The 27,999-nt window shown below is 43.4% G+C and overlaps 1 protein-coding gene across 1 annotated transcript; it reads left to right on the top strand.

The window, feature by feature from the left end:
• The first annotated feature begins 1 nt into the window (after position 1).
• On the top strand, positions 2–27,980 carry LOC128331008 (vomeronasal type-2 receptor 26-like). The gene is made up of 7 exons (XM_053264374.1): positions 2–177; positions 4,907–5,198; positions 7,058–7,906; positions 8,933–9,160; positions 18,648–18,774; positions 21,749–22,707; positions 27,930–27,980. The coding sequence occupies exons 1-7, from the start codon at positions 2–4 to the stop codon at positions 27,978–27,980; spliced, it is 2,682 nt and encodes an 893-aa protein (XP_053120349.1).
• The last annotated feature ends 19 nt before the right edge of the window (positions 27,981–27,999 follow it).

Here is a 27,999-nt window from a genome sequence, read left to right as displayed (position 1 = left end):
CATGATATGCAAGGCTCACATAGTAAAATGCAGAGTCTATCATCCACACCCTCCACTTCATGAGTATCATCAACAGGGAGATCTCATCATTGGCGCCGTGGTTTCTCATGCCTTCATTCTCTCCTTATCAAATGACTTCAGTGAAGATCCTCCAGCACCAATGCAGTTAGCTCTTGGGTAAGGATTTAATAATTACTATTTTGTTTTTGGTTTTTGTCCATCACAATCCTAAATGCTGCAGCATCAGAAAAATGGATTGGTTTTGGCACAATCAACATGCTCTACAGCTTGGAGGGGCCACAGAGCTCCATTAATTTAATACAGATCAAAGGCACCAGCAATGCTTGCATTGTAAGCCAAGTCAGGGATGAACATGGGGGCCTGGAACATTCACCTTTCTATGAAGCAAGCTTTAACCAAATTATTTCCCAACTCATCTCAGGAGAATTTTGCTGGCATCTCTCATTCTTAAAACATTTGTTTGTTTTGTTTGGTAAGAGCCCTGATGAACCTATCATAATCAGTCTACCAAGCCTGCTGGCAGTACCTCTGGAAGCGTTCCCATGTAACCATTACCATATCAGAAAAGGCTTCTTCTCAAATATGGCCCAAGGCAGCTCTAACGTTTACATTTGAACTACAACTCCTATATAGCAAAATATATTTGTTGTGACAAGCAGGTAGGAAAGCCCCCAGGAAGCCCTTCACAGGACAGGAGCCAACAGGGAGGCTACAGCAGGATTAATTACTGTGATACCCAAACCACTATTTGCAAAGTTCTTGGTAGAACACAATATTGTTTGACAAAAGCAGCAAGGGAATCTGTGAAAAGGCAGAAAAGTGGATGTTTGAGCTTAAAGGTTTCAAATGACAGACAAGATAGGGAATATGTGGTACAACTTTTCTTGCTAGCCTAGTACCCCAACTTAACCTTCCCCCCACCAGTCCTTCTGTTAGTCCCTAGAGTGGGATATGCCTATGAAGTGGATTGCTGTTACCTTAATTCTGCCCCCCCCACACTATTTAAATACAGAACTAGTAATGCTTCTTATGAACATTCATAGCTTTCAACACAAGTTCTCAAAGGATTTACACAGAAAAAGAAATGATAGTAAAATAAATGGTTCCCTGTCCCAGAAGGGCTCACAATAGAAAAAGAAACACAAAGTAGGTCTCCGCAACAGCCACTGGCAGAATGCTGTCCTGGAGCTGAACTTGGCCAATTGCTCTCTCCCTGCTAAATGTAAGAGTTGCCACTTTCTCCAGTCCAGTCAGTGTATTCACTATTCTGAGCTGGCTCTCCCAGTGCTTTGAACTTTTGAACAAGTCCTGTATAAAAAGAATTGTTATTATGTCCAGACAAACTGCAAGTTGGCAAATCATCCAGCACATCTAGAAAGCAGCAGGTGCCCCCTATACTGCTAGTGACTGCTCTCTTTATTATCCTTCAACAGGAACTCTCACCCAACTTCCAGAGGGTATCTGGAAACATATCAAAGAGTCTTGTAGTGCCTGAAAACTGATTTATTTATGTTTGTGAAATCTCATGCTGAAAACAATGTTAGTCTTTAAATCAGGGGGTTCTCAAATGAAAACCCCTGATGTTGGACTACAAGTCCCATCATTCCCAGCCACAATGGCCAGGCCCACATCTGGAGACCCACATTTGAGAACCCCTGACCCTTTGTCCTTTTTAAATGTGGTGGTGGGGAACACAGAGGGGACAAAGTGAGGGTGCATCTTTGTTGAAGAAAATGTCCGTATGTTTCACATTACTGTGCTCAGGAGCTGCTTCTTAGAGATAGGGTGTGTGTGGATGAGTGGACAGTGAAGTCCACAGAATTCAACCCTGAGAAATCCTTGCCAACATGTAATACCTCCTTTGAGCCCATATTGGTGCTCAAGCTTAGTGGTGTACAGAAAATGCAGAACAGTTCCCATATAGATCACTAATATTCAGATGGAAATTGAAAACATATTGATCACAAGAGTGTGCTAGGCAATGTAGAGATTCTAAATGACATAGTCTCTGCCCCTAAGGAACTACAATCACTATTAGAACACTTAGTGACCATATTCGTACATAACTGCAGGACCCGCATAACCCTGGGGAAAGGGGGGCACAGAACCACGGGTCTCTGCTCTCCAGTCCCAATTTGGACATAACAGAGAGCTTGATCTCTACAGTCAATGACACTTCAGAGAGGAGGAGGAACTGGAAGTGTGGGCTTCCTTCTTCCATTAAGGACAGTCCATACAGCCAATCAAACCAGAGTTGATGGAGCAGCTTCCTTCCTTTACTCCGCTTCTTGGGGACATAGTCTGCAGTTACCAATTCAGACAGACTGCAGGCTGGCCGGATCCATGGGTCATTACAACTGAAGGTTCAGAGCTTCAAAGCTGAACATTAGGTTCCATCACCGCACCAAACCCCAAATGCACAAATTCAGACATAACATCCACGCAACCGCTGGGCCATTCAACTGGGGTTCTGTGTTACATGAAAATCCTATGTAGATGAGCTTCCAGCTTGGTGCTCAGGTGCTGCACAGAAAATGCAGAACACTTCCCATGTAGATCATTTCTGTTTGGATGGATCTTGAAAACATATTGATCACAAGAGTGTGCTAAGCATTGTAAAGATGCTGAATGGCACAGCCCCTGCCCCCAAGAAACTCCAATCACCATTTGATAGAGAGAACAGACAGAATTTAATAATGAGACATTCTTGGACTGGGTTTATCAAATAGTAAAGAAATAGTAGGTGAATTGATGATAGTATTATTTGTGAAGAGGTTTTTTAAGCAGTGGTTCTCAAGCCTGGGACCCAAGTTTAAGAAATCCTTCTTTCAAGGGTTCCTCCTCACTAATTTCTCCCATGGACTCTGGGTGCAGGCAGATTTTCTTTGGCATCTTGATCTGTGCTGTGCCATGTTTTACAGTATGCACTGTAATCCTTCACAGTATGCACTGAAAATGGAGGGAGTCGGGATCAGGGCCAGAGTAGAGACAAAGACATGCTGCCTGCCTGGGCAGCTCTCCCAATCCCAGAAGCACTGTGCCAGCAGAAACAAAGCACAGGAGTATGTGAGGAGGTAAATTTGAGATATGCCAGTTTGCTTCCCAGCTGGGCATGGGAGGTGCCACCCTTGGCTATTTTTATTTAAATAGGGTTGCAGGGTTCAAAGAAAGCCACAACCTCCCTCCACCGCCCACAGCTCAGATTGCCTGTTTAATTGTAATGGTCAGACTGAGACGCTTCTCAGCTCTGCTTCTTCTGGCTCATAATAAAGGATGGCACTGAAGACTGCTTTAAGATGATCAGGGGCCCAGACACTGAAGAAAGGAGAGGCTGAGCCGGGTCTCATGATCAGTGAGACCCGGTTTGGAAAGGTAAGCAGCGAGAGTGGGCTAAGCCTGCTTTCCCCATAGACGAGCAGGGCCCACCACCTACACGACTGCCGGCTCTGTGATGCAGCTGGAAGGGGCTCGGGAGTTCGTGGGCCGCACGACCCCCGGAAGCTCCAGTATGCCCTGCAAGCATGCAGGGCATAATGGGGAGACCCCCGAGCCGGGAGGCTGCTTTTCAGCCTCCTGCTGGGGGTCTGCTCATGAGTAGCCGCGGCGTGGAGCTGCGGCGCAGCTACTCATGATTTTTAAAACCAGGTTTGTGCTCGCTCCGCAAACCCGGTTTAAGGGGAGAGTTACTTTGGCAGGTTAACCGCCTGGAGGCCACTGGGCTTGTCTGCAAGCCCGGTGGTTCTCACAGTCAGGAGAAATTGAGTTAAGCTCCCCTAGCCCGATTTCTCCTGATCGTGGGAATAGCCTCGCTAACTGTTACAGTGGAAAAGGTTTCTTTTCCTGGTCCATTCTGGGAAGCTGCAATTCAGGTTGGGGATAGATATAGCAGGGTTTGATTAGTGATCACCCTTGGGCTGGTTTAGAAGAGGGGGAGAAGTCAATCAGTTCTTAGAGGCATTGCACCTTTAAGAGGCTAGGATTGACACTCATACCAGACTGATGCCATTTTGGAGCTCAAAGACTGAGCATCTTGAGGGAGAGCGTGCAGTCCACAAAAGGACCCTTACCCCTTTGGGGAAGGATGAGAGAAGGTGGGAATCAGCAGCAGACAGATTTGATGCTCTGGGCCAAGCTGTATTGCCCACAAGGTTTCGGGAAAGGATATGGTTGTCTAACTCCCAGCCTAGGTTAAGGCACACTGCATGGTGATGGAGTTATCCATTCTGAACTCATTAATTCCTTTCAATAAAATTGTGTGCCTTTCATCCAGCATGGTTCCTTATTCTTTTTCCTGCATCATGCTTTCTGGCAGGGAGGATTTAACTGATATGAACATATAAAAGTAAAAGTAAAGTTGTCCCATTGATATATGCAGGTCTAAATAGAAGTATCTGGTAATTTTGAAAAATGCTTATTTTTAATGCACTCTAAATCCAGATCTATCCTATAAACCTAGAGAGACTGAATTCTCAACATGAATGCCCCTGGAGACGCAGTGGTAAAACTGCCGCCCTGTAACCAGAAGGTTACAAGTTCGATCCTGTCCAGGGGCTCAAGGTTGACTCAGCCTTCCATCCTTCTGAGGTCGGTAAAATGAGTACCCAAATGTTGGGGGGCAATATGCTAAATCATTGTAAACCGCTTAGAGAGCTCCAGCTATAGAGCGGTATATAAATGTAAGTGCTATTGCTATTGCTATGAATGCCTATATGCAAAGTAATGTAATGTTATTTAGAAAATGTATTGGATCTACACTATGCCCAGGATCTTTTGTACATGCACACATTCACTTAGTTTGTAAATTGTATAAGTAAATAATAATGAATATCGTTTAGAAAATTGAGGAGGTGGTTTCACAAATATACTTTCATTAATCTCATTCTAGTGTTGTGCCAAAGAATAACCAGCACATTGTGGCCTTGGAGTTTGCAGTAAAGGAAATCAATGAAAACTCTCAGCTCTTACCCAATGTCACTTTGGGTTTCCACATCTATGACAGCTATTTCAATGACAAGTCAACCTATCATGCAACAATTTTGCTTTCATCCACACTGGAGCGGTTTGTCCCCAACTACAACTGTGACCTCCAGAATAACCTGATAGCAGTTATTGGGGGACTAGACTCCCCCATTTCCCTTAATGTGGCAACTATCTTGGATATTTACAAGATTCCTCAGGTAAGATGTGCGCATCTCTCACTCCCAGCCGCCTTGTAGGACTATGCTCTTTAAAGACTTTTTCACACTTTTGTATATCACTTAAAACACATATTTTGTGGGTAGAACACAGGCCTGACAAAAAGAAGTACTTCTTCACACAGTGCATAATTAACATATGGAATTTTCTGCCACACAATGTGGCGATGTCCACTCGCTTGGATGGCTTTAAAAGGGGCTTAGACAAAGTCATGGAGGAAAGGTCAACCAATGGCTTCTGGTCTGGTGGATATAGGCCACCTCCAGTCTCAGAATCAAGATGCTGCTAAATACCAGTTGCAGTAGATCAACAGCAGGAGTCGAGGCAAGCCCTCACCCCCTGCCTGTGGGCTTCTTGGAGGCATCTGCTGGGCCACTGTGTGAAACAAGATGCTGGACTAGATGGGCCTTGAGCCTGATCCAACAGGGCTGTCCTTATGTTCTTATGATAGTATTGGGAGCAGCGGAAGTAAACAGAACGAGCCTCAAAAGCCCCAACTATTTGGGCAAACGTGGCACCACTTTAAGTGGTGACTCATTTATATTTAGCAGAGGGAGGAGAACTACTTTGTCTGGGGAAAAGTAACCATGTAATGTTGGGATTTGTGGGCAGGGTCATAGCTCCAAGGGAGATGGGGGTGCGAGTAGCCAGGGGCCATTGCTGCCCAGGGGCTGCCAGGCTCCTCTTCTGTCTTCCCTACATTGGGTACTTGGCAAATCTCATGCTGGCCACTTTCTATTGCACTGGTTCTGTGTGGCAGAGCTTCACCAATTCCAGTGGAAAAGTATTGCCCCTTTAAGGCATATCTGTTCTCCCTAAGCATCTGGGCTACTAACAACATCATAAGGACATAAGAAGTTTGCTCCCATGCAAACTGGTATTTAGAGGCATTTTTCCACTGGGGCTGGAGGTGGTCTTAAGACAACAAACTAGTAGCTATTGATAGACCTGCCCTCCATAAATTTGTCTAACCCCCTTTAAAGACTCCAAGCTAGATTAATTATGTGCTGTGTGAAAAAGTACTTCCTTTTGTGGGTCCTAAATTCCGTGGCTATCAGCTTCATGGGACAACCGCCAGTTCAAGAGCTGTGAGAGAGGGAGGAAAATTTCCTCTCTGTCCACTCTCTCAACTCCATCTATAATTTTATACACCTCTATCATATTTCCCCGTAGTCCCAGATACTGTAGCCTTGCCTCATAAAGACTACCCTGGACTGAATCCTTGACAACCCAATAGTTTGATGTTACAAGAAAGCAAATTTAGGCTAGCTACTAGGAGGAGTGTCCAAACTTTGGGAGCTGTGTGGCAGCAGAACAGGGTGATAGGCTGGATGGCCATTTGTCAAGGATACTGAAGACATTTCTTACACTGAGGAGGGAATAGGATTAGAAGACCTCCCAAGAGCCTACCAATTTATATATTTATTTATTTCCGACATCTATCTATCTTTCTTTCTTTCTTTCTTTCTTTCTTTCTTTCTTTCTTTCTTTCTTTCTTTCTTTCTCTCCCTTCCTCCCTCCCTTCTGCAGATTTGTATAATGCCCACTGCCCAAGTCTCTAGGTGGTTTACAGCATAAAACAAACCAAGAATTTCAAACAGTTAGAATACATAAAAGATCAAATTAAAATACCCATAATAACAAACCAACTAACTAAAAGGCTTGGCTGAAAAGATGTGTCTTTAGTTGTTTCCTAAAAGCCAACAGGGTGGAGCAGCCCCAATCTCAGCAGGAAGTGCATTCCACAGCCCTGGGACAACTGTGTCATCAACATATGAAAGTACTACAAGAATCCTACATTGCTTTTTTGTTTCCCTCTCCCCATTACATCCCTTCTTAGCTCATCTATGGTGCTGCTCCAGTGATGAATGACAAAACCCCAGGACTTCCCTTCTACCAGATGGTCTCAAAGGAAGCCCTTCAGAATGAGGGAATTCTCTCTTTACTTCTGCATTTCCACTGGACGTGGATTGGGGTTGTTTATATGGATAACGACAATGGAGAAAGATTTGTACAAACAGTGGTTCCAATGTTTTCCCAGCGTGGCATTTGTTTTGCCTTCATAGAAAGACTCCCCACAATAAGTTTTACAATGGATATTTTTGTCAGCCTGCAAGATGCATCAGCAATATGTGATAGAATCATGAAGAGCAATGCCAATGTGTTGGTTGCCTATGGAGAATCTTATGCTGTGGCCTTTTTTAGATGGATGCCCTTATTAAGAGGAGCTGCAACACCAAAAGGTAAAGTGTATATAGCAACAACCCAGGTGGAGCACACTGCTTTTATATTCCAAAGGAACTGGGATACAGAAATATTCCATGGTTCATTAACCTTTACAATTCACTCCAGTGAGCTGCCAGGATTTCACCAATTTCTTGAGAAGAAAAACCCTTTGAGCATCAGAGGAGATGGTTTTATACGTGACTTCTGGAAGCAAGTATTTGAGTGTGAGTTCCTTAATTCAGATCCAGGTGATGTAGATGGGAATATTTGCACTGGTGAGGAGAAGCTGGAGAGCCTTCCTGGGGAATTTTTTGAAAGGAGGATGTCTGGCCACAGCTACAGCATCTACAATGCTGCCTATGCTGTAGCCCATGCTTTACATGCCATGTATTCATCTAGGCATAAACACAGAGCAGCTGTGAACAGAGAGAGACTGGAATTAAAGAACCAACAGGGGTGGCAGGTTATTATTATTATTATTGTTGTTGTTGTTGTTGTTAGTCTTTGTAAACTGCTTTTTGTTGAAACATGTTATCAAAATATTGCTACTTCTGCTGTTAAAACTTATTAGTATTCATATTTTTAATAATTTGATGTTATTATTTATCTAACTAGCATTATAATATATAATTAGTAATTTACAAATATTTTATTAATAATAATTAATGGCAGAACACCCTCAAGTTTAGATTTGCAAAATGATTCAAATCAAATCAATTTGAGCTCAAAATGCACCTTTTCAAGTTATTTGAGCTCAAAATGATTTCCCCCCCTTCTTTAGATTTTTTCTTCATCTCACTTTTATCCAGCCCCCAGTGAGTTTAATAGCTTGGGTGCTGTGCTGATTCCCCATCACCACCTATTGTTTTTAACTGTACCAGAAGTCCCAGTGTCTTTAACTGGGTGCTGCTTTAATTCCCCCCCCCCCCACTTTATGCATTTTTTCTTATTCCTTGTAGCCAGCCTGCAATGGCTTTAATAACTGGGTGCTGTGCTGTTTGTTTTTCTTTTGCACCCCCAAGCTTCAACTCTTTGCTGCTGTTGCTCTGCTCAGTGGCACACTTGGTAATGTTGATGCCCAGACTGTAACACTGCATGCCCCCTCCACTGTAAGTCCCCCTTAAAGCCTGCTTTGTGAGGCCTCCTGCCACCACCCCACACCCAGCACACCAGACCTCCAATCCCCCCACAATCTCAGCCACCATGTGCACAGCTGAGTGGCGGTCAGGGGGTGGGGTGAACCGAGCAGGTGTCCCCTCCGCCGCGGCAAGCGGTAGCAGAAGAAGTAGTGACCACTGGGCCTGTCTGTTTGGCCCAGCAACTCTTGAGAACTGTGAGGTGCTCCAGCTCTCCTGCACTGTCGAAATAGTGTGTTTCAAGCCCGTGACATCACTGATCAGGATGTAATACTATAGATGCTAGTAGATAAGTGTTTGAAAGCTCCAGTGGCAGTCTTTTAAAAATGCTTGCCTTTTACTCTTTAATGTAGCTGCATCATTTCCTGAGAGGTGTTGCATTCAACAGCAGTGCAGGGGACACTGTTTCCTTTAACCAGAATGGAGAGATAGCAGCTGGATTGGATATTACCAACTGGATTGTTTTCAAAAATCAGTCTTTTCATAGAGTGAAAGTTGGACAGATGGATCCTCAGGCTGCTCCAGATCAAGTGTTCAACATCAATGATGATACCATAACATGGCACGGCTGGTTTAACCAGGTAACCCCAAATTGGGGAAATCTAGTTTAAATGAACAGGAAATCTTAGTATGGATGAGACAAGTTAATTTCATTGGATAGTGTTCAGCTGATTTAAATATTCCCTTTAAAATGTTTTATAAAATAATGACAAGACTTCCATAACTACAGTTAATAGTATTTCATAATTGGTAATAATAAATATTGGAAACTTCACTGATGTTGGGGTTTCTTTCTCTTCACCCCATGGATCAATTATGGCAGGGAAGGAGGTAGCTTATCACCCTGATCCTCCTCTTCCCCAACAGAGATGTCTCTTCTAGCCCTTTCTGGGCTCCCACAGGTGACCTGCAGCTCACCTCTTTTCTCCTCCTCTCATTATTTCTTTAAAGAGGGATGTGCAAATTGTTTTGAATTTGAATTGATATGACTTGAATCTGGGTGATTCCAGTGATTCAAATTGATATTGAATCACCCCTTTAAAAGGCCATTCTATTTGAATTCAAGTTGAAATTTCAGAATTTGGCTTGAATCTATTCAAATTCAACTTGAGAGATGTTATTTTTAAAAATCAGGCAACCTGATTGGTTTGAAAGGTGCCAAAACAGGGTCAAATTGATTCAAATCTGAATTGAATCAATTCAAAATTGAATCCAATTTTTGGACCAGATTCAAATTCAATTCAAATTCAAAATGTATTTTTGGAATTTGATGCAAATTTGAAATCAATTAAAACATTTGTTCTATGCTTATCTCTGTCTAATAAAGACTAGCCGAAAAATGCAAAATAAATATAAGTCCACTATTTCATAATCGAGTTCATAAAATTGTGAAACACATAATGAATTATCAAAGCTGCCACGGCTGCAGCCTCAGAGAAGACAATCATTCCCAGAAGCACCAGGGCCACTCTCAGACCTAGAACGAAAGTTAAGAGGGACAGTCCCTTTTAAACTTAAGGTGCAGAAGGCAAGGCCGCTACTATTTTCACCCCTCTGGAGCAAAGGTTTTGAACAGCCTTTTTGTTCTATTTTTGTTGTATTTATTTGTGTGAACTGCCTAGAGCCTTTGGAGTTCCTCAGTATATCAAACAAACAAACAAACAAACAAACAAACAAACAAACAAACAAAGTATGAGCAGATAGTTACTATGGTCAGGGATCCTTTTAAGGGAGTTGTTATAGACCACAGCCAATCCACCTCCCCGACCATGTCCCCTTACCTGCTCCTCAACAGAGTACCATGGAGGGAGAAGCTGGGACCAGACAGGCCTCCCAGAACCAAGTCTCTGGGATACATACTACGTCAGGCCCTTCATCTAGAATCAGATCATGGCTTTTTTAAGGCTTATTCTGGACCTACAAGGCATTACAAAGGAGCAAGATGAGGCTCTGTGGTTGGTTGACACTGCTCCCCAAAGTCAAAGAACTGGCAGGACAGCCAAAAGGGGTAACCAGAATTAGGTTTCTGATTTCCCTTCCCCTGCAGCAGCCTGCTGACCTTCCTTTCTTACTTCTCTTCCCCACCACCACTGGAATAGCTGCCCATAATCAGTAGGTATGACCCTATCTCTGCATCTCGAGACAATCCCAGACACTTTAAAACTAAATTCACCCGGTATTTAAAACAGAAGCCAAATTAAATATACCCATCCACCACTACCACACCGATGAAGGATCCTGGGATAGGCAGGATCCTGGACTACAATCCTACAGGGCAATGTCAGAGAAAACTTATTCCTAGAGCTTCTTTAGTGAGGAGAGGCCACACTGTTCCATCAGATTCAAAGCTTTATTAATCATGACATGCTGGCTGTCTATCATGAGATGAGAGAGCCCCGATTATGGGTGTATATAGAGTATATAAGCAGAAGTCTTATCAATCATGCAAAGAATTCATTCCAAAAGATGCATTAATCCCAATGCTCCAACACACTTCCAGCAATCATGGACCATCAAAAAGATACATTCTTTTCCCCTTCTGTGCATGGCCAACTTAGCAGCACATTAATATCATTGTGTACCACCAGTAACTATCGTATCCCATCAAATTCGCAATGCCTAGATCAATATGAACCAAACAGGGTACAGTTATAGGGACACATAGGGACACCTCAATGGCATAGTTTGTGATGATGCCATCCATTCTAATTCGAGATGGCAGATGTATGAACATTTGGGGCACAAGTAAGCTAACCTGTGGACATTCTAACCGATTTGAACCAATGTGGTACAGTTGTAGTGAATTACACACATGGACACCTCAGTGGCATAGTTTGTGATGATGTCATCCAAGCCAATTCAAGATGGTGGATATGTGAACATTTAAGGCATGTGAGGACTAACTTGCGAACTGCCTAACCAATTTGAATCAAATTTGCCACAGGTGTAGGGACAGATAGGGAAAGCTCAATGGTGTAGTTTGTGATGATGTCACCCACCCTGATCCAAGATGGCAGACTCATGAATATTGAAGGTGCAAGTGGGAACCAATTTGGACCAAATTTGGTACAGGTGTAGGGGGACCTCAAAGGTTAAGATTGTAATGATGTCATCCACCACATCTCAAGATGGCAAACACGTGAACATTTGAGGAGCAAGTGGGCTAACCTGTGAACTGCCTAACAGATTTGGAGCAAATTTAGTCCAGTTGTAGAGATAGTGAAAGGCGAGTAGACAGATTAGTTCTTACTAGAACAACTTGTTTTTCAATGTAAACTGCTTTGAAAACTTGTTTTGTTGAAATGTGGTATAGGAAGAAGAGGATGAGAAAAAGGAAGAATGCCTACAACTTCCCCTCTCTTTTGGTGTATTACAGCTGGCTTCTCAGAACATTACCTCTCCCATTTGACCAGACAGGTCCCTATGGAGAATGGGCAATACCTGTTAGAGCCCTCTATGAGGAGGAACTAGTCCCATTAGATTTAAAAAATGACCCATTCCCAGAATGGCCAATTGTTTCAGTAGCTGAAGTCAAGAAGCTTATTGATTCCTTAAAAGCAGGCAAGGCCTTGGGCTGTGATTGCATCTTTCCTGAAATGATTAAGCTTAATGCAGATTGGTGGGCTCCTGTGTTGGCAGCTCTCTTTACATGTATAGATCAAGCTTGGCAGGGGCGTAACGATGGGGCGGCAGGGGGGCACGTGCCCCAGGCGCCACTTGGCAGGGGGCGCCAAAAAGTGCCCCCGCCTATCCCCAGCCTTTGCCAAAAAAAATTTTTTTCGATTTTTTTTTCAGAGCAGTCCCCCTCCCCCCTCCCCTGGTCCTGGCACCACCCACCCACCGAGTGCAGCAGCAGAGTGATGCCGAGGCCTGCCGTCTGGCCCGGCGTCGCTTACCAACTAAGGCGTGCCTGTGCAGTTCATAGTTATGCCCTGTCCACGCCAAACAAGCAGGGCGGGCGGACGCGCAGGCAGGCAAGCAAGCAGCCGCCGGCCGGTCCTGCTCAGGAATGGATAATGCATACCTCCCCACACCACTCCCACACGCAGCCTCACACGCCCAGTGACGCCAAAGGGAGCCCCGGCTTGGCTGTCATTCGGAAGGGACTTGTTGTGCTACAGCGTCTCTTGGGGGTAAGCGCCGCCGTTGCAGGGCTGAAGGGCTTGCTGTGAGTCGGATGCGGGTGGGGCGGGGGGGTGGCGGCAGGCAAACACACACAAAGGCGGGGCGGGAAGAGACGGAATGGAGGGGCGTATTTGGCTGCAGTGCTCTTGGGACTGTTTTCTTCAAAGAAGTCTCAAACTGAATGTGTACCCGGAGAGCACTCAGGTGGGGAGTGGGCTGCGTTTACGTGGAGTGTGAGCGGCAAACCTCCAAGGATGATGACGAGACAGCTCTTCAGGGGAAGCAAACTCTTTTGATGCTGCTCTGGTGGAAGTTAGCCCGCTTGTAGAGTGGACTCAAGGTGTGCTGCTTTGATTTCCTTCCCCCCTCTACACAAGGAAATGCTGTGTTGCCCTTAGCACGTGTTTTATTGAAAGGAAGGCTGGGGGAGGTTGCCTGTTGCGTATTTTGGGAGGCTCTGTGGTTTTATTTTTTAAAGATGAGAGGCAAAGTAAGAGGCAGGATCTCTCACAGTATAAGAGACTCTGAAAATGACTGCCTGGTGTGCCCTGCCCTGCCTAAATATTGACAAGTAGCATATTCTAAATAAAAGGTGTTCTTGGTGTCATTTGTGAAAACATCCTTCCTGTTGGAGAGGATTCCTTGCAGAGCATAGGGGTTTCTTAAGGCTTCAAGCTAGTACACACGTAGAGGGAAAGGGGTTATGTTGAATTCAGTGCAACTTGCTTCCAAGTGAACATGTGTAGAACTTGGTTCTGTGCGCATCATAAATGTGTATAATGTAAATATGAGAGAGAAACAGAGAATAATTTAAAACAAATCAAATCCATATTCTAGCCATAATAGGTTACATTCATTTTATAAATGTGGAGATATTGGAAACGATTTTAATTGCTTTTGAAAATGGCCTAACTTTGCTTTAATCTTGACATCCAAGACTTGGCTTTTTGTAAGTAGGCGAATAGACAGTTCTCTTTAATCAAGTGACTGCATTGTTGTTGTTGTTGTTGTTGTTGTTGTTAAGACTTTTAGCTCAGGAGATGAGATGGGTGGGGGGGAGTGGGGATGGCTGGTGGCGAGCACAGCCTTAGGCGGGAAGTTTCTCATCGTGCAGACTCCAGTTTGCTGGAAAGATTCTAGCGAGGGGTGGCAGCGAGAGGGCTTTGCATGCCGCTGCTTGCTCAAAGTTTTTGCCTTGCCAGGCATTTGGCTGGCTGGGTAGCCGCCGCCCGCTGCTGCAGGGTGGAAGGAGGACCCCTGGCCCTTGCTCACCCACCCCACCCGTGGATCACCCACACCACCAGCGAAGGGCAGCGGGGGGCGGGGCGGGGGGAGGTCGGCGGCGATGGCTGGAGTGTTCAGGGCTCGCCACCGGCGGGGCGCAATTTCAGAGGGGGGGGCGCAATTTCAGTGCTTGCCCTGGGCGCCGTTTTCCCTAGTTACGCCTCTGAAGCTTGGTATATACTTGAAGACTGGGGCATAGCCATAATAGTGCTCATGTTTAAAAAGGGGACAGATGTGATCCTGCCAATTATTGCCCAATTAGCCTGATGAGTGTTGCGAGTAAGCTTTATTCCAGGCATTTAGATTGGAAGTTACAAGACTGGATGGAAAATGAAGGTATTTGGTGGCAATAAACAGGCTGGTTTTAGAAGGGGGTGCTCAAACATGCCCTGATATTATACCATCTGATTGAGAAATACAGCAACAAACTCAAGTCCTCCTTGTATGTGGCCTTTGTAGATTTTAAAGCAGCCTTTGATTCAACCTCAAGGATAAGCCTCTGGGAAAAACTCAGGGAAACTAATATTGATAACTTTTTCTCATTCAGAAACTTTACGAGAACACTAGTTTGAGAGTGAGATGTAGCCTTCAAGGTTCACTTTCACATCTAATAACTACCAGCAAAGGAGTTAAACAAGGGTGCATTTTGACTCCCTCCCTGTTCAATTTTTACCTAAATAGCTTAGCCAACATTTCTCTGATCCAGTGCTACATCCCCCAACTATTGGGGGAATAGCTATCTCAATCTTGCTGTATGCAGATGATGATGCCATCCTCTCACGAACTCCAGCGGGCCTTAGGAGGGTGCTTAGTCTCCTCGCTAATTATTCCAAGGACAATCAGCTGGTAATTAATTTCCAGATATCCAAAGTGATGGTCTTTGCCAAGAGGCCCAAGAGACTTAATTATTAGATAGAAGGTCATTGTATAGAGCAGGTCAATACTTTTAAATATTTGGGTGTGGTTTTTCAAGCCAATGGATCATGGAAGGCCCACATGGACAATGTTGCCCAACAGGCACAAAGGAGTGCATCAGCAACATTAAGATTCTTTCACTGCAAAGGTAGAGAGGTTATCCCTGCAGCGTTAAAGCTACTTGCTGCTGAATCATCATCTCAACTCTTATATGGCTCACAACTGGACACTTAATCTGATTATAGGACATGGGAGACAGTTCTAAGTTTATTAGAGCAGTATTTAAGGCCCCTCGATGTATTTCCAACTCAGCATTGAGGTTGGAAATGGGCCTACAGAGGGTGGAAACAAAAGCATAGATTTTAATCCTCAATTATTGTCTCAAGATCCATTCCTCCCCTCTGGGGCTAATACCCCTTGTGCTGGCCGATAGGTTTCAATCCACCTGGAGACAAGCACTATTGGGCAGATTGTCATCACTTGGCTTTTCTACTGAATATTTGTCATTATTAGATCGCAATCAAGCCAAGGAGAAAAATCACCAAGGACATTGAACACCAGAATGATTTAAGCTCCATTTCAGAGACCATAAGAGGTGGCCTTGGTGACTTTAGCTTGGAACCTGTTAGCTACCTACTGTCACTTTCTCTAACGTGCCATCACAGGGTGTTTCTCAGACCAGGATAACTTCAGTAGTTTTATCTGGAAGGTTTTTGAACATTCCTTTGGCCAGTCGAATTTGTTCTTGTGGCTCAGGTGAAACCAAATCTGTCTACCATGTGCTGTTGTTTTGCTCTTTTTATAATAATTTTTTTTTTTACATTTTACATATTTTACAATGATAGCATAATCTTATTTCTCCCCTGCTATCACATTTTCCCAGCTGAACTGCTTATGCTATACGCCTTCTTGCAGATAGGGAGCCTTTTATCACCCACAATGCTGCCAGATTTTTTGCAGCTGCTGTTAAGATCTGCCAGCAGCTAACTTCTAGCTCTGCTTCCTAGATTCCACTACAAGATGCTACTATGTTGGTGTACTCTGTATGACTGAATTCTTATCTGAATGTAGTATTATTTGTTTGTATGCACTTCTAATCAATGGTCATAATACAGCTATTCATGCATTCATTCATTTATTCATTCATACTACTACTTCTGCTTCTGAATATCCTCTGGACAAATCCATCTCTCTCTCTCTCTCTCTCTCTCTCTCTCTCTCTCTCTCTCTCTCTCTCTCTCTCAAAACTCTCTGTCCATTAAATGATTCTCCACTCATTTTCTTATGTTATTTTCATTGAAGCATTATAGTGCTCTCTGCTATTTTCTGCCTTGATCTCACATCGGTATGTTATTCCTGGAAGGAAAAGTTGATTTTAGGGATGTGCAAAAAATTTTGGGCACAGATCAATCTGTGCCTGAAATGAGCAATTTCGGGTGATTCGGGGCTGAACCGAATCACCCCTGATGTCTCCCGATATTTTTCGGGGCCGAGTCGAATCACCCGAATTTCAGGGCCGAAAAATTCAGGTGATTTGGCTCATGGCCGATTTTGGGGCCTGGGGCAGAAGAGTGGGGTGCGGTGGTAGTGCCTAATGGGTGGAGGCTTCCACCCCAATTTAAGGGGGATTGGACAAAGGGGTGATTTTTGGGGGAATTTTTGAAGTTTTTGTGTCTTTGGGGCAGTTTGGGGGCAGAAAGTGTATCTGCCCCAAAAGGGTGGGGTGGAGTAGTAGTGCCTAATGGGTGGCAGCTAACACCCCAATTTTAGGGGGATTGGGCAGAGGGATGATTTTTTTTTGAATTTTTGAAGTTTTGGTGTCTTTGGGGCAGATTGGGGGCAGAAAGTGGATCTGCCCCCAAAGAGTGGGGTGGGCTGGTAGATAGTGCCTAATGGGTGGAGACTATCACCCGTCCCCAGTCTCAGGGTGATTGGCCAGAGGGCTGGATTTTGTTGATTTTCTGAGGTTTTTCTTCACAAAGTGCTTTGTGGTAGATTGATTCATTCATCATATTCATAGTAAATGCGAGTGTGAAAAACTGAAAGTGGGGTCATGAGAGTTCTTTAATTGAAAAAAATCTCATTTGCTATCATTGAATGAGAATTCACACCTCAGAAAATAAGGGAATAACATCCCTTCAGAAAAACTTCTGAGGTGTGAATTCTCATTCAATGATAGCAAATGAAATTTTTTTCAATTAAAGAACTCTCATGACTCCACTTTCACTTTTTTCACTTAAGCAAACTTTATTTGCTTATTTGAACCAAGTCTTTTGTCTTTTCTCTTCCTTTTGGCCACAATCCCACAGGGGAAGCAAGGAGCAGGCAGTTTACAGCAGAAGGAGCAGGCAGCACACACATGGACTCTTACCGAGGACACCACTGAATGGTCTTGTCCTCTCCTTTGCAGTAGGCTTATGCGATCACCTGATATTCCATCTGTGGGTCCATGTGACTATGTGTTTGTGTGTGTGCCCCCCAGTCAACTTCACAATGCCTGGACCAATATGAATCAAATTGATTACAGTTGTAGGGACATATAGGGACACCTCAATGGCATAGTTTTTGATTATGTCATCCACCACAATCTAGGGCGGAGTCATCATTGAGCAAACAGGTTAAAAGAACCTGGGCCACCAATGAACGGGCTTCTGGAGCTCCCGTTGCACATGATGTCACCCGCTGAAGGGAGAGGAAGGGAAATAAATGTGTTCAGGCAGCAAGTGCTGCCTGAAATGAAATGGGGAGCGCTCGCTCAAGATTATGAGCCTGAGCCACGCCCCCGAGCACATGATGGGGCTTAACACAGGTTGCCATTTGGCTGGCTCTGCTCCTGACCCCAATTGAAGATGGCAGATGCATAAACCTTTGAACCACAAGTGGGCTGACTTGTAAACCACCTAACTGATTTGAACCAAATTTGATACAGCTGTAGGGACACATAAGGATAGCTCAGTGTTTATGATGAGGTCATCCACCATGATTCAAGATGGCAGATGCATGAATGTTTGAGGTACAATTTGGCACAGCACTGGTACACACTGTAGGCTGTAGTTTTTTAAAGATCTTCCTTTCACCAGGTAGCCCTTTGTGCCACCAAAAAATGTCCCTGAAGGACATGTTTGGCAACCAACATGTTTAAATGCACACAAAGAGAGCATAATTGAAGACAAATAGCACACAAACTTCTAAAGCATCACATCCACCATCCTACATCACATCCCAACAGAAAGTCCTTACTTTCCCAACCTCTTGCAGTTAATTCCCAGCTATTTCTGCCCTTTAGGTATTCACTTAGATTGAACAAGCTTCCAACTCATTCTGTTTCCTCTTTACCTTTCTCTTTGGGTCCCACTCCAAACTTCCAGATGCTGTTTAATTACATCAAGGCTGCACAACTGTGGTCCTCCTACAGATGTTGGATTACAACTCCCATCACCCCTGCCTATTGACCACTAGGGCTAGGGTTGATGGTAGTTCTGGTCCAACAACAGCAGGAGGGCCAAAATTGTGCAGCCTTGCATTACACACATGTATGTTCCCCTCCATTTAGCTGGTGGGATCACCTTCTGCACATTCCAAATGCTATTTCATTCATAAAAAATGTGAGATTACAAATTATATCCCAGCCTTTAGTAGGCATTGAGAAACCCTCAACCAACTATTATGGGTACATGCCCCAGAAACTTGAGGATTCAAAACTCATTATTCTCAATGTTATCATTCTCTCCCCCCCCCCATTAGACACAACCTTTTTCACTGTGTACTGAGAGTTGCCATCCTGGCTTTAGCAAGAGAGTGAAGGAGGGGGAGCCATTTTGCTGCTATGATTGCATCCCATGTCCAGAAGGGAAGATTTCAAACCAGATGGGTAAGAAATATATCATACAACTATTTCAGTCATGTTTGTGTTAACCAAGGGGAATGAATGTATATAGAAAATTATGGATACGTTTGTTTGTTTGTTTGTTTGTTTGTTTGTTTGTTACATTTATATACTTCCTCATAGAGATGTGCACAAAAGCGGTTTGCCTGCTTTGGTTCAAATTCAACCAATTCAACCAGGTTCAAAACGGGGTGTGGGGGTTAGGTTTTGGTTTTGCTCGAACCCTCGTTTGGTTCAGTTGGAATTCAAAATGGGTTCAAGCTGTTTTGAACTGGTTTAAGCCAAAAAAAAAAAAAAAAAACTGGGTTAGGTGATAGGCACCCATGGGGGCCAACTACCACCCAAACCCCAAAGCAATCAGACACTCCTACGATATTTAAAGAATTTTTGAAATTCTTTATTATTGCCTATTATTCCCTATGTGGAGTACCTAGGGGCAAAAAAAGCTGGGGTGGGTGGCAGGTATCCAGGGGTGCCTACCACCCACTGAACAGAAAAGCAATCGGAGACTCCTGCGATTATTTGTGAATATTTGGGGGGGGAAATCATTTTTTATTCCTCCCATAGGGATCCATCCTCTATCCTCCCAAGGCAGCCCAATGTTGATAGGATTTATTGTTGATTAACCATTAATTTTTAAAGAATTAATTTTTGGCTCCATAGACATGAATTGACCCCACAGGAAACCATTGCTTCAACCTTTCCATTCAGAAAGAACGTTGTGTTCCCTTTCACCTTAATAGCTTAATTGCTGTGACCCGAACTCAGTTCAGAGCAGTAAGCAATAAAGGTCAGTAGATGAAAAGGCACTCTGTTATTTCCTATGGAGCCAATGCGTGTCTATGCAGCAAAAAATTAATTCTTTAAAAATGCATAAATAAATAACAATAATTCCTGTCGGGGGTGCCTGGGGGGTTGAGGCCAATCCTGCCATTCCCCCAGACCCACTGTGGGGTGCCTTGGCACCCCCCAAAGGGGGGGTTGGGGCTGCCTCAAATTTCCATTATTCCCTATGGGAAATTTTGAAAAATTTGAAAAATTCACCAATAATCAGAGAAGTGTCTGATTGTCTTGGGGGCACTATAATAATATTATTTTTAAATAATAATAATAATAATAATAATAATAATAATAATAATAATAATAATAATAATATTAAAATCATCAGAGTGTCCAATTGCTTTGGGGTTTGGGTGGTAGTTGTCACCCATGGATGCCTACCACTCAGCTCAGTTTTGGAGGTTCAAACCAGTTTGAACCAGTTTGAAACAAACCAGGCTCAGTTCGCTTAGAATTCAAACTGGCAGGTCAAACCCAATGCCTAGTTCAGTTCAAATTTGAACTGTGGAACCTAACCGGTTCAAATTCAAACCGGTTTGCACATCCCTACTGCCTCATACTAATGTCTCAAGGCAATTCCAAGTATCATGGATGCATTGTTTTTCTTTAGTATTTAAAACTCAATGGGCATTTTCAGGAGGGATGGGATGGATAAGAGGCTTATAAGAGGAAAGAACACATTCTTAACTGTTGTGTCTGACATTTGTGGTTGGGACATTTGTGGTTGGGACACCTCAGTGGCATAGTTTTTGTTTATGATTGAGTGAACAGGTTCAAGGAACCTGGGATGTTGCACCAGATAATTTCACTAATTTGGGAGCTTGCATTCCAGACTAGCATTCTGCTGGTCCAACAGGGCCTACTACTACAATCAGTGGCATGCCTCCAGGTTGTGGAAACCTCTTCCTCAGTCCATACATGTTGAAGGGAATAATGGAAAGCTATACACAATTCTTCTTGTGCAACTTTTGTGCAAACAAACCAGGAGTGCAACTGTTGACTCACTGGCAATAGATCAAGAAGCATTTCCTACTGTATTCCTTTCTTCCTCACTTTTCCAGCCACCAGTATTGCTTATTTAATTGATTGTCTGAGCAGGCACCTTGAAGCTCAATTTCCAGTCTCTTTCTTTGTGGGTTTAGTAATCTCTCCCCGACACACACACACCCACACACACACACGGACACACACTTTTACTTAAGTTACTTATTGTCTGACCAGAATGAAAGGATTTCGACCAATGTAGCCAAGTTCTGCCTTCTTGCAAATAGAATTTGCCACGAGGTGACTTCTTGTTCAATGTAATGGTTGGTTTGAAGGTAACACTTACTTACTCACTTATTTATTTGATTCTATATCCCACTCTTCCTCCAAGGAGCCCAGAGCGGTGTACTACATACTTAGGTTTCTCCTCACAACAACGCTGTGAAGTAGGTTAGGCTGAGAACGTTAATGGATTAAATAAGTGTACTCAGATAGATGTGGATAAGTTGTAATTTGAAATGTATTTTTGAACTGTAATATATGTAGATCGTCCTCCTTGGCTAAACCTCCAACTATGTACTAACTATGGTAGCATATTATTTGATATGTATGGAATTTGTGATTAATCTTCTGTGGTATATTATCTCTGATCAGTGACTGTAATAAAAGATGATGGTTAATCTCCCCCACACTTTATTTTGCTCTGTTTCTTATGCTGTTAACACGAATCCTAAGTTATTTCATACTGTGCAGATGATATCACTACCCTGTAGCTCTAAGAAATATAAGACTCCTGGAAATGCAGGAGCTGCTAATTCCAGGGAATTTAACAAAGATGTCATAGCTGCCTTTTCAACACAGCATTTCATAGATAATATGACAACTATGTGTCTGACTAAGCCTATTGCCATCCTACTGGCATGCGCCTTTTGCCCTACACTAACTTTTGAATTTTATTCTAGATGTATAGAGAGTGATCCAGTGTTGGGGAGATCATTGTTGGGGAGATAAGTACCTGGTGTGCATTTGGATCACAAAGCAATTCTCTCTTTTATATCTGTAAGAGGCAAAGGTAATGTATGTTGGTGAGACTTACAGAATATAGGAGATTGAGATGATATCTTGTTTTTTACAGATCTAAATGACTGTTACAAATGCACAGATGAAAACTATCCAAACAAAAATCAGGATTCATGTATTCCCAAAGGAGTTATCTTTTTATCTTATGAAGAACGTCTGGGGCTTGGCTCAGCCTTTATGGCTATTTTCTTGTCTTTAATCACAGCTCTGGTTCTAGGAATCTTTATGAAGCACCACAACACTCCCATTGTCAAAGCCAACAACCGGAGCCTCACCTACACTCTCCTCACCTCCCTCCTGCTCTGCTTCCTGTCTGCATTGCTCTTCATTGGTCAACCAGGGAAGGTGACCTGTCTCCTCCGACAACCTGCTTTTGGCATCATCTTCTCAGTAGCTGTTTCTTGTGTGCTGGCAAAAACCATCACAGTTGTTCTGGCTTTCATGGCCACTAAGCCAGGATCCAGGATGAGGAAATGGGTGGGCAAAAGACTGGCCAGTTCCATGGTTCTATCCTGTTCCCTTCTTCAAGTTGGTATTTGTACTGGCTGGCTGGCAACTTCTCCTCCATTTCCAGATGCTGATAAGCACTCCGTGATTGACAAAATTGTACTCGAATGTAATGAAGGGTCTGTGGTAATGTTTTATTGTGTCTTGGGCTATACATGCTTCCTTGCAATTATCTGTTTCATTCTTGCATTCCTTTCCAGGAAGCTGCCTGACAGCTTCAATGAAGCCAAGTTCATCACTTTCAGCATGTTGGTCTTTTGCAGTGTGTGGCTCTCCTTTGTTCCAACCTATCTGAGCACAAAAGGGAAATACATGGTAGCTGTGGAGATCTTCTCTATCTTAGCCTCCAGTGCTGGCTTGCTGGCTTGCATATTTTCTCCACAATGTTATATTATGGTTTTGAGGCCTGAACTGAACAACAAGGAACATCTAATGAGAAGAATGGACTTTAAAAAAAAAAAGTGTCTGTTACCTTTTCTACAGACTGCAGCCCATGAGTGTCTCAAGGTAGAACTCACTAATTTTCCCCTGATACTTTTCCTGCTGGTGCTGCCTTTTCCCTTGCTTCACTTAAAATCATGGGCCTCGCATCTATTGGATGAGGGGGTGCAAATGTCCCTGGGTCCGGAGGGTCAAGGGGCCCACAAGGGCCCAAACACCCCACACTCATGCACTCCCGCACCACCACGCCCGTGGCCATTTCCCATTTATGGGTGTTGTGGTGGTGGTGGGTGGGATTCTTCCCCCTCCCCGGCATGCAAGCCTCCCCATTCCCTGGCCAGCACACTGGCTTCTAGGGGTGTGCAATTCGGGATTTGGGGTGATTCGGCTCGGACCCGAACCGAATCACCCCTGTTCTGTTTTGTGCCCGAATCTGGGTCACCCGAATCACCCTTGATTCGGTTTGGATTTGGATTTAATCTGAATCTGAATCGATTCAGGGGGTAAAAAGGGGCCCAGGGACAAAATTTTGGGGTGCGGTGGTAGTGCCCAATGGGTAGAGTCTACCACCCCAATTTCAGGGGGATTGGGCAAAATCCTGATTTTTGGTGAATTTTTAAAGTTTTAGTGACTTTGGGGCAGTTCGGGGGCATACCATGGGATCTGGGCAAAAGGAGTGGGGTGGGATGGTAGTGCCTAATGGGTGCAGGCTACCACCCCAATTTCAGGGGGATTGGGCAAAGGGCTGATTTTTGGTAAATTTCTGAAAATTTCATGTCTTTGGGGCAGATTGGGGCATATTGGGGCAGAAAGTGGGGCCTGAGGCAGAATAGTGGGGTGGGGTGGTAGTGCCTGATGGGTGGAGGCTACCACCCCAATTTCAGGGGGTTTGGACAAAGGGCTGATTTTTTGAGAATTTTTCAAGTTTTAGTGACTTTGGGGCAGTTTGGGGGCAGAAAGTGGATCTGCTCCAAAATAGTGGGGTGGGGTGGTAGTGCCTAATGGGTGGAGGCTACCACCCATCCTCAATTTAAGAGTGATTGGGCAGGGGGTGAATTATGGTGAATTTATTTGTATGAGGTTTGTCTTCGTAAGGCGAAGTGTGCTAAATTGATTACTTCCTCATATTATTCATAGTAAAGGAAAGTGTGAAAAAGTGAAAGTGGGGTTATGAGAGTTGTTTAATTGAAAAATAGCTCATTTGCTATGATAGAATGAGAATTCACACCTCAGAAGCTTTTTCTGAGGTGTGACTTCTCATTCTATCATAGCAAATGAGCTATTTTTCAATTAAACAACTCTCATGACCCCACTTTCACTTTTTCACACTTTCCTTTACTATGAATAATATGAGGAAGTAATCAATTTAGCACACTTCACCTTATGAAGACAAACCTCATACAAATAAATTCATCAAAATTCACCCCTCTGCCCAATCACTCTTAAATTGGGGATGGGTGTTAGCCTCCACCCATTAGGCACTATCTACCAGCCCACCCCACTCCTTTGGGGCAGATCCACTTTCTGCCCCCAATCTGCCCCAAAGACACCCAAACTTCAAAAATTCTCAAAAAATCAGCCCTCTGCCCAATCCCCCTGAAATTGGGGTGGTAGCCTCCACCCATTAGGCACTACCACTCCAGACCACTATTTTGGGGCAGATCCACTTTCTGCCCCCAAACTGCCCCAAAGTCACTAAAACTTGAAAAATTCTCAAAAAATCAGCCCTGTGTCCAAACCCCCTGAAATTGGGGTGGTAGCCTCCACCCATTAGGCACTACCACCCCACCCCAATATTCTGCCCCAGGCCCCACTTTCTGCCCCAATATGCCCCAATCTGCCCCAAAGACATGAAATTTTCAGAAATTTACCAAAAATCAGCCCTTTTCCCAATCCCCCTGAAATTGGGGTGGTAGCCTGCACCCATTAGGCACTACCACACCACCCCACTACTTTTTCCCAGATCCCATGCTATGCCCCCGAACTGCCCCAAAGTCACTAAAACTTTAAAAAATCACCAAAAATCAACCGTGAACCGAATCACCTGAATTTTTCATGCCCGAAATTCGGGTGATTCGGCTCGTACCTGAAAAATATTGGTGGACATTGGGGGTGATTCGGTTCGGCCCTGAATCACCCGAAATTGTTCATTTCGGGCACAGATCGTTCTGTGCCCATAATTTTTTGCACATCCCTACTGGCTTCTCTCACAGAGGCCTCCATATTGAGTAGGGAGAGTGTCACATCACATGCCATGAGAAGCTCCTTACTGCTGTGGCCACATCCCTCCTAGGCCTCTATCCAATTACAGCTCTAGAATCCTCTTCCCATTGCATGTGTTTCTTATCATTTAGCCCTGGCAAGGAGGGAGTAGAGCAGCATGAATCCCAGGTCTGTTTTCTGGGATAGGAACAAGCAAGTAATGCCTGGGCATGTCTTTGTCCTTCATGTGAAAGCTCCACATTCCTTTCTCAGAGCTTCCTCAGACACACCAACAAAAAACTTCTCTAATGCCTTGTTCTAAAAAGAAAACTCAGAGGTTTTCTGGCACACATATGAATATTAGCATATCTCTCTCCTCAAACTGCTATCATGATTATATAAACAGATATTTGTGTATTTTCTTCCTGCTGGTTGATGCTCAAAATAAAGTCTGAACATATCATTCTCCTTGTAGAAGACATACATCTTATCCTTTCAGAAGTTTCAAGACAATGGGGGCTAATGAATCTATTCCAAGAACGGCTGAATTATTGGGAAGCAGAAAGCTTGAGCACTGCCCACACCCTAGCATGCATGTGAATACCTGTGATGTAACTGTGTCACTGGGCAGCAGTGCTTGGTAGTAAGCGCTCTATGCATGGAGTTGTGCAACACAGCACCCATTCTTTCAAGATGAGCGGATGTCAGTGCTTATGTGGGTGGATGAGTTTCAATGACCTCTCCTTTCCTTTAAAGTACTCTATTCCACCCCCAAAGAAGTCCCTGAAGTCTATACAGCACTCAGGAATATTTTCAGGGGCCACAGGCCACCTCTGGGGAAGGGGAGCTCTTTGAACTTCACCCCGCCCTACATATGCCGGCAATGCATTAGTCTGGCCCTCAGAAGCAGCAGCAATGGTGCTTCTCATGTAGCACCAGTACTTTGTTAGTCAGCCACAGCTTCCTCACTGATTCCAAATCCATCAGCCGAGCAAGGATTCTACAGGAACAGTATTTTCCGGCCTTCACCATGGTAGTACCTGCACTTGGGTAGGTCTGATTTAACAAATGAAGATGCTAACTAATGTGCAAGCCACTTACTGTCCCTTGTCTTCTTCATTTTATGGTGCACCGGTAACTGAGTAGTAGGGATGTGCAAATTGATTCGAGTACAAATCGATTTGTATCCAAATCGAGCTGATTCGGGTGATTTGGAGAAAAAATAAATCACCCCTGTGGTCCATTGGCTAGATTCTGGTCTAAATCAAGTCATACCTGATTAGATTCGAACCAGATTTCCAGATTTCATTTTAAAAAAAAAAAAAAGCTAAGCTCTAGCCCTTCTATAAGTGGAGTTATGGAGCAAAATGTGTGGTCACTATTTCTCAAGTGTTCAGATTCTTTGGTCCAAACACTTTCTCTTAAAGAATCCCTATGAAGATTTATTACACACCTTCATTTCTTCTATACATTTTGACTGTTTTTCGACAGGGCCGACTGTCAACTGTCATGTGCCAACTACACTACACTCCCATCCGCAAGGCATTGGGGTACTACTCAGTTTATGTTCTAGGATTTTTAAGTGTTTAGGCTCTTTGGTGTCTAATAACCTTTCCTCATAATGAATCCCTATGAGGATTCATTATACCTCAAAAAATCCTACAATATAAAATGAGTACCCAGTGGCTTGTGGGTTACAGGGTAATTGAAACATGGGATGCCATTAATCCCCCCACCCCCAACACACACCTGCAAAGCAGTGGGGTCAAAATGAACAGAAGAAATGAAGGTGTGTAATGAAGACACCAAAGAATCTAAACACTTCAATAATACCTTTGAAATAAACTGAGTACGTGTGTGTGTGTGTGTGTGTGTGTGTGTGTGTGTGTGTAGTTGACACATGGCATTTGACAGTTGGCACTGTCCAATGATAGTAAAAATGAACAGAAGAAATGAAGGCATATAAGGAAGCCTCATAGGGATTCAATATGAGGAAAAGTTATTAGACACCAAAGAATCTAAACATTTCAATATTCCTAAAAATTAAAATGAGTACCCCACTGCCTAGCAGTTGTGGAGGGGGAGTGTAGTTGGCAATGGGAGTTGATATTTGGTACTGTCCAGTGACAGTCAAAATGAACAGAAGAAATGAAAGTGTGCAATGAATCCTCACAGGGATTCATTATGAGGAAAAGTTATTATACACCAAAGAATCCAAACTCTTGAAAAATGACAGCACATTTTGCTCCATAACTCCACTTCTACAAGGGCTAGAGCTTAGCTTTTTAAGAAATGAAAGCTGGGGATCTGTGTTAGGGTTAGGATATGGCAATTTCTAATCCCCATTGTTTCCTGTGGCAGAAATCTTCAAAATTAGTAGAAAATTTTAAAAAATCATTAAATATCAGCCAAGTGTCCCACTGCCTTGAAATTTGGGTGGTAGGTGGCACCTATGGAGACCTACCGACCACCCAAATTTGGTGTCCCTATGACCTTGCTAAGTGGTTCAAATCAATCTGAATCCAAATTGAATCAAAGCAAATTGAATCTGGGGTGATTTGGAGGGGGTAGATTTTGAGACAAAACAAATCAGGGGTGTTTTTTTTTTTTGCACAAATCAATTTTTTAAAAAAAATATTTGTGCACATCCCTACTGAGTAGTCCACTGTGGAATTAAACACCAAAAAGTGCCTGCATCAGCAAATGGACTTGGTCACGTATTTCACTGCAATTTATTTTTAAGTGCCACACTTCATCAGTGTGTTATTGTCATTGTCATTGTCATTTATTTTGAAGAACAAATATTACAGTTTAAGATACTCCTAAGATTGAAACACTTTCATATAAAACTTTGAATGGAAAAAAAGAAAAGAAAAGAAAAAGAAGTAAGAGAGGGAAAACAAACAAACAATGCATATATATATATATATATATATATATATATATATATATATATATATATATGTGTGTGTGTGTGTGTGTGTGTGTGTGTGTGTGTGTGTGTGTGTGTATTTACCTTCTAAAGCACATACAATTCATTAAATTTTGACCATATAGCTTGAAACTCTTGTTCTTTTCCTAAACAGTGGGAAAAAATCAGTTCAAATGTAGATAAAGAAAACATTTTGGTAATCTAAAGTTGCAGTTCCAGAGTAA

This window comes from Hemicordylus capensis, chromosome 6 (assembly GCF_027244095.1).
Source record: "Hemicordylus capensis ecotype Gifberg chromosome 6, rHemCap1.1.pri, whole genome shotgun sequence".
Lineage (NCBI taxonomy): Eukaryota > Metazoa > Chordata > Lepidosauria > Squamata > Cordylidae > Hemicordylus > Hemicordylus capensis.
Note: the sequence above shows the minus strand (reverse complement) of the source record. Positions and strands in the feature narration are given on the sequence as shown.